At 59.6% G+C, this 7,059-nt stretch overlaps 1 protein-coding gene across 1 annotated transcript in view; it reads left to right on the top strand.

Annotated features, from left to right (window-relative positions):
* The window catches only part of DENND2A (DENN/MADD domain containing 2A), a 46,520-nt gene extending 39,701 nt beyond the window's left edge, over nucleotides 1–6,819 (top strand). The window contains exons 15-19 of the mRNA XM_006887226.1: nucleotides 1,859–1,900; nucleotides 3,149–3,263; nucleotides 3,860–4,105; nucleotides 6,322–6,408; nucleotides 6,788–6,819. Of these exons, the coding sequence (XP_006887288.1) occupies nucleotides 1,859–1,900; nucleotides 3,149–3,263; nucleotides 3,860–4,105; nucleotides 6,322–6,408; nucleotides 6,788–6,819 (522 nt within the window). The remainder of the gene's footprint in view (nucleotides 1–1,858; nucleotides 1,901–3,148; nucleotides 3,264–3,859; nucleotides 4,106–6,321; nucleotides 6,409–6,787) is intronic.
* The last annotated feature ends 240 nt before the right edge of the window (nucleotides 6,820–7,059 follow it).

Here is a 7,059-nt window from a genome sequence, read left to right as displayed (position 1 = left end):
GTGGGGTACTGGGTGAGGTGGGCATGGGGGAGGTGAGTGCAGGGCTCAGTGGGCACGGGGTGCTGGGGGAGGTGGGCATGGGGGAAGGTAAATGAATACAGGGCCTCAGTGAGCACAGGGTGCTGGGTGAGGTGGGCATGGGGTGTTGGGTGAGGTGGGCATGGGGAAGGTGAGTGCAGGGGTGCAGTGGGCACGGGGTGCTGGGGGAGGTGGGCATGGGGGAAGGTAAATGAATACAGGGCCTCAGTGAGCACAGGGTTCTGGGGGAGGTGGGCATGGGGGAAGGTGAGTGCAGGGGTGCAGTGGGCACGGGGTGTTGGGTGAGGTGGGCATGGGGGAATGTGAGTGCAGGGTGCTGGGTGAGGTGGGCATGGAGGAAGGTGGGCACAGAGTGCTGGAGTGAGGAGGGAGTGGGGTGAGGTGAGCACAGGAGCACAGTGAGAACAGGGTGCTGAGGTGAAGTTGGCATGTGGGTGAGATGAGTATGGGACAAAGTGGGCATGGGGCTTGGGAGTGAGGTGGGCATGGTGGTGAACTGGGCATGGAGGCACGTTGGGCATGGGACCTGGGCTTAGGTGGGCATAGAGACTGGGGTGAGGTGTTACATGGGGCACAGTGGACTATGGGATGCAGCAGGCATGGAGCCTGTGGGGAAGGTGGGAGTCCAGGGACCTCGGGCTGACACCATGGGCTGGAGGAGGGGAGTGAGGTGGGGACATGGTGGGTGATTACAGCTGCCACAGCTGGGCGGCAAGCATGGGGACAGTGGAATGCTGCACCCGTGAGAGAGGGCCTTGATCTAACATCATGGGCTGGAGGAGGGAACTGAACAAGGGCACAGGAGGCATCACCCCCACAGGACAGGACTGAGTCTGTGGCTGGAAGGGTGGATGCAGGCCCCATAGGCCACCCCACTGTCTAGGATACCAACACTGCCTCCAGAGGCCCCGGGAGGAATGTCCACTGTCCTGTCCCTGCTACCCAGCACCCAGCGAGGAGCAGACAGTGGCGTGTTTCTGTCCGCTGATAGCTGACTCAGGAAGCTTGTACTCATGTGCTTCCCCCCTCTCCAAAGGGGATAAAGCCCCCCTTTCCAGGTCCTGAGGACCCCGGAGCTGCCCCTCCCCCTGAGTTGTGACCTTGAGTGAGTGGTCCGAAGGGCTAGGGGCTACCTAGTGGCTCAGCTGTTCCATTCCTGGAACCCCCACATTGGCTTTCAGTGTTCCTGCTCATACCCGGGCCCCCTGAAGCACCCCCACGTGCATTCAGAGCCTGTGCTCCTCAGGGCTCTTGGTCCCAAAGCCACTGCACAAGTTTCAGACTCTGATCTCCTGGTGGATCTGGGACTGTGAGAAGCTCACCCAGAATCCCCAGGACTGTCTGACCCCACAGGCCTGTGGAAGTGGGGGAGCCTCCGCAGGCCTGAAGGAGCTCTGGATTCCACGTCCCAGGGCCTCACTTGTCCACTCGGTTCTGGCCCCAAGACTCAGCCCTACTCGAGGGAGGCAGCTCACCCAGAATGAGCCCACTGCCCCCAGCATGGCTCCTGCTCCAGCTAAACTCCACCCCTCTACACCCCCTGTGTTGCACTGGGAGTCAGGGGCCCCGGCCCCTCTTTTCCACAGTGAGAAGTGACGAGGTGGAATGGATAGCCGGGTGGGAGTGGAGGGGAGGGTCTCCACCTCTGCAGCCCCAGCACTGAAGCTGGAAGTCGGCTCACGGCCCGTGGTGCCAGGACAGCCCTGCCCCACTTCCCCGGCACCCCCACTGTGTCTTTGCATGCCAGATGGAGGGTGGGGGGTCCACCGCCATATCCCCAAGGCAGTGATGACAATGACATTGTCCCCGTCCTTGGTAGGTCCTCGTGGTTGACCTCGACAACAACAGGTTCCTCAGGCAGGTGAGTTTGTGTCTCCTGTGGCCCTTTTCCTGTGGGGCTCAGCCGTGTGCCCTGGGAGGGTGGGGACAGGCTGGGGCCGAGGTGCAGACCTGGGCTGGGTGTGGACAGAGAGAGGAGGTTCTGTCACTTACCACCAACAGTGACAGCCTCGGCCTGAGTGCTGACCACAGACCTTGTCTCATTGTGTGATACACAGTGATACATATTAAAATAGTCATCATGAAAAAACCAAGATGGATGCGGTTATTTTGCTGATCTGGGATTTTTTTAGAAAGAAATTATTTGTTGTCGGTCTGGAACCAGCTCAGCTGAAGCTCCAGCGGACTTTCCGAGGCTGTAACTCGGCAGGAGACCTCATCTGTTCGTAGAGCAGTGGGTGGGCTAGAACCTTGCTTCTTTGGGTTCGCTGTGTGTCTCCCTATCCAGAACTCCCTCATTGTGCTGGTGGTTCTGTACCGTTGAGTTGGAACCAGCTCATAGCTGACCCGCCAGCGGGTTTTCAAAAAAGCTGTTAATTGCATGGGAGGAGGTTGCCCATCCTTCTCCCACAGAGCAGCTGGTGGATTTGAACCACTTGTCTTTGGGATGAGAGCACAGTTCCTTAGCACCCAGTCATCAGTGTCCATCAGAGCGTGTGTGTGTGTGTGTGTGTGTCCCCATCTTAATCGGCGCCCTAGCGGTACAGAGGTTAAGGCACAGCTCAGCTGCTGACCGGAACGTGGACCCAGGCCCTGACCGTGCGAGCAGATGAGGCCGCTCGCTCTGTGCAGGGGCTGCGATGGAAGTGGCTCCGTGGCGGCCAGCTTGGTTTCGGGTGCATGTTAATGAGAGTGAGATGTGAGGGCAGGTTATTGTGGGCTGGGAGGCCGACAGGGATGGGTGACAAGAAATTTCCGTCACAACCAGGAGTGACTCCCTCCTCAAAGACGAGCCTCTTATTTCTTCATCATTTGCCAGAGGCCTAACTCCACGCTCTGTTGGACAGAACGTTCCCTCCTGCTTTCTGAGCAGCTCAGAAACGTGGGTATTGATCACCTGGTGCCCCCCACTCCCCCGCCTGGCCCCCTCTGGGCTGGAGGACCCACTTAGGGCCCTGCTGGCCCCAGCCCCGTTGGGGTGGGGAGACGTTCCCGAGCACCAGGCAGAGGCTGGTAGGTAGGGTCGGTCCACCTGACTATGGCCAAGCCGCCTCTGGGGCAGCCTCGTCCGGTCAGACAGGAGGTGAGCAGCCCCTTCCCTGCCTCCCAGATGGACGACGAAGACTCGATCCTGCCCCGCAAGCTGCAGGCGGCCCTGGAGCAGGTTCTGGAGCAGAGGACCGAGCTGGCCGGCGAGCCGGAGGAGGGGCCCCCAGACAGGCCTGGTGAGTGTACGCAGGCCCCTGCACCCGGCTTCGGCCCAGGGATACACGTTTAGGGGGAGACCACTTCGTACCAGGGTGGCCTTTCCCAGGGTGGTGACATGCATCACACAGACATGATGCTCCCTTTCACACTCACTGTCTGGACCCGGAGGCTCGCTCCGCATAAGTACGTACAGGGGTCCACACCCCACACCCACGGGGGTCTCAACTGCCCAGACCCCACCCTCAAAGCCGGGCTCTGCCCACACGCTCAGGCCAACCCTGTCTGACCTCTTCTACTCAGGCTCAGAACTTTCCAGACCCTCTGGAGACTCCAGGACCCCAACTCAGCTGTCCTGGGGCCCTGCCCTGCCCCAATCTGAACTGCCCACCTTAGGTCTCCTTAGATTCAAGGCCCATTCTAGGCCCTGCACTCCCCATCCCACCTTCCCGGGCTCCACCCTCCCCTCCTGGCCCAGCCCCTGCCACCAGCTCCCCACCTGCTTACCTCCTCGCCCACCCTTACCACTCATCCCTGCTGCCCCAGGCCCCGCCCCACTCAGTCCTCCAGTAACATCCTCGCTGGGTTTGCCCTCACCGGGTCGTGCCCCCACCAGGTCCTGAGTGCAGCCCCCTGAGCGTCGTGGTGTCCGAGGCCTTCGTGCGCTTCTTCGTGGAGATCGTGGGCCACTACTCGCTGTTCCTGATGCCCGGGGAGCGTGAGGAGCGGACGCTGCAGCGCGAGGCCTTCCGCAAGGCCGTGTCCTCCCGGAGCCTGCGCCGCTTCCTCGAGGTCTTCATGGAGACCCAGACGTTCCGTGGCTTCATGCAGGAGCGCGCACTGCGCCGGCAGGACACCAAGGGTGAGGGCTGGGGGGCACCAAGGACGGCTGGAGGCGAGGGCCACGGGGCTGGGGACGTTCAGGGATGAGGGTGAGGACCTGGGGAGGGGGGCTGAGGGTGGCCAGGGGTGAGGGCCGGGGGCAGGGCTGAGGACGCCCAGGGGTGAGGGCTGTGTCGGGTGAGCATTGTCAAACGCAAGCCCTGGGCAGGGGAGGATGCCCTGCAGTGAAGACCACCTAGGTGAGGGGGGCCAAGCCGGGGCCGAGGGGTGTTGGTGAGGGCCTCTGCAGAAGGTGCTGTCTGGGACCATGGTATGGACACTGAGTGACCACGTCTGCTCCCTTGTTGTTCCCCTTCCCCTCCCCCCTCATTCTGTCCCACTGCCCTTCCTCAGAGTGGGGGTAGAGGGTGGGGATCAGGGGAGAAGCACTTCTACTTCTCTGGTGGAGGTTAATTGTCGGCTGAAGGAAAAGTCAGAGACAGGGACACACAGGAATGGGGGTCAGGCCAGAAAGCGTGAAGGCAGGGACCTAACAGCTAGGAGAACTGCAGCCCCTTTGCTGCACCTTTCTGGGGTTTTATTGAGAATCACCAGAAAGTAAACAAGGGAATAGTAAACAAAAACAAAGGATTATGGGGAAGAAGTCTTATAAATAAGGCTTAATAAATAAATAGAGTTCTTCTCTGTAGTTTACCTTATGCTTGTCTCAGGAGGGAGGGATTCTGTAAATCCAGCTAAGAATTATGCCAACTCTTTTAAGGATTGCCTTAGTGTCACAGGGTGAACTCCAGCTTGTGTTACGCCTCCCTCGTATCCTGATACAGCATTTGGTTTATTATTAATATTAAATTTGATATTAGGCTTCCCACAGTTAATGACAGGCTGGTAGATCTCTGAGGAGTCACTGTGCAGAAAAGGGTCTGACGGGACTCCCAGTGGGGCCCGGGCCCAAGCTGCGTGCTCTGGTGCTGGAACAGTCAAAGGGAGAAGCCTGGAGCACTGCATTCCCAGAACCCTTTGCAAAGTAGAGACAGAGTGCCAGCCTTAGATGTCCCTACTGTCCTGTCAGGACGTGAGAGAGTGACCCGCACACCCACGAGAGGCCTGCAGGCCCTGGAATGCCCACCGACAGGTGGAGAAGTCACTGGTGCAGCAGGCAAAGGCTGGATGGGTCTCAGTCCTGGTCAGTGCACCTTGTACACAGTCACCCCCTGTCTGTCCACAGAGGCTCACATGATGCTGAACAGGTTCCATACTTAACACGAGCTGCCCAGCGGTCTCCCTCTGAGAACGAGCCAGTCACAGCTCCACAGGCCACAGCATCCTGACCTCCAGCCCCTCGTTGGCCTGGGCTGGCCTGGAGTTAGAGGCTGGCTGAAGGGCAGCTACCAGTGGTCCGGTGGAGGGTGGGAGGCAGGAAAGCAGGAAGAGGACACATAGGGACCCCTCAGTCCCCAGATGTCAGTCAGGGACTTAGAGCTGAAGGACTCCAGGAGTAACTGCCCAGCCCCAAGTGATGACCAGTGCATGCTGGCCTGTCCAAGAGGAAGGCGAGCTGACAGCTCCCTGAGAGCCAGGAGCCAGGGCCGAGGGTTTGTGCATAAGACAGGCAGATGTGTGTGGGTGCTGTCGTCTGAGAACGACGTCATATATGACCCTGCCTCCCTGTGACAGTACATGGTCATAGGGCCATAAGCCCTTTATCAGCCCAGTCCTCAAGCAAAGCAAGAGGTGGACACCCCCAGAAGCAGAGAAGGCCCTGCGCTGCCAGGGTTCCGTCCTAGCGTGGAGGGTGCCTCTCCAGAGAAGCACAATAGTGACGCTGATTGAGATCTAGCCCAGGAAATCGGTCCTGTGCTTGTAGATGTCAGTGGACCCCACGTCTGTGCGTCAGCCCTATGAAGGAGATGTCTGAGGAAGCTAGTGAGTCCACGTCACCGGCAGACAGGGTGGCAGACTGCTGGCTTCAAGCCCGCAGCCTTCAGAGGCGGGCAAGTTCAAGTTAGCAGGCCGCCAGCTTCACCTAACTGTCAGGCCCACTTGGGGCAGGCCACACTCCTGGGGGGACGCCCCTCACATCAGATCCAGTTGGACATGTCCTCACAGAACCACGTCCACTCCTGCCTCAGTAGCATTGAGAGGCTGGCGTCTACCCTGCACAGGACAGTTAAGTCACACAGGTACCACAGCCACGTTGTCACCGTTCTGACTACCACAAGCTCCTCTCGTCTGCAGGTCTCTTTGAGGTCCGAGCCCAGGAGTACTTGGAGACGCTCCCCAGCGGCGAGCATTGCGGTGTCAATCGGTTCCTGAAGGGACTGGGTAAGGCTGCCGGTCTGTCACCAGCATAGTCCAAGCCCTCTGGACACAGTTCTCTCAGAACTATCCAGGGCAGGGTGCTGAAGAGGAGGCCAGGAGGGGGCTGGGGAGTGGTGCCAGTGAGGAAGAGGTACAGGGCCACAGATGCTGGGGGGCCTCTGTCCACCCTGCCTGGCCCCTCAGAGACCAGCCTACACCCTGTGCCCATGCCTTTATTTCACGGGCCAGCCTTCACCTCCCGCAAGTGTGAGCTCAACTCCAGAGCCTGGCCTGAGTTTGGGGTCTGGGACTTGAGGCATCTCCTCTGCGGGCGTAGAGAGGACTCAGGTTATGTGCCTTCTCTTTCCTGACTTGGTGGAATCTGCCTCTTTTTCTCTTTCAGGCAATAAGATGAAGTTTCTCCACAAGAAGTAGCCTCCATCTGGCCTCCCGAGGAAGCATCCAGAGTGACCACATGCTTTAAGGCATGCGTGGCCTTTCCGGAAGGTGGGGGCCTCGGATGCCTGAGACCTGGAGTGAAAGGTCTGTGGAGTCAGAGCCACGTGGGCTAAAACCTTCCTGGTCCCAGGACCAGCGAGCAGCCCTGGAAGCTTGTGGATGGCACTGGAGAGGGGGCCCGAGATGGACAGGGGCTGGAGGTCATGTGGATGGGCT

This window comes from Elephantulus edwardii, unplaced genomic scaffold (genome assembly GCF_000299155.1).
Source record: "Elephantulus edwardii isolate Elephantulus edwardi_28Jun2011 unplaced genomic scaffold, EleEdw1.0 scaffold00055, whole genome shotgun sequence".
NCBI classification, from domain to species: domain Eukaryota; kingdom Metazoa; phylum Chordata; class Mammalia; order Macroscelidea; family Macroscelididae; genus Elephantulus; species Elephantulus edwardii.
This window is presented reverse-complemented; position numbering and strand designations above follow the sequence as displayed.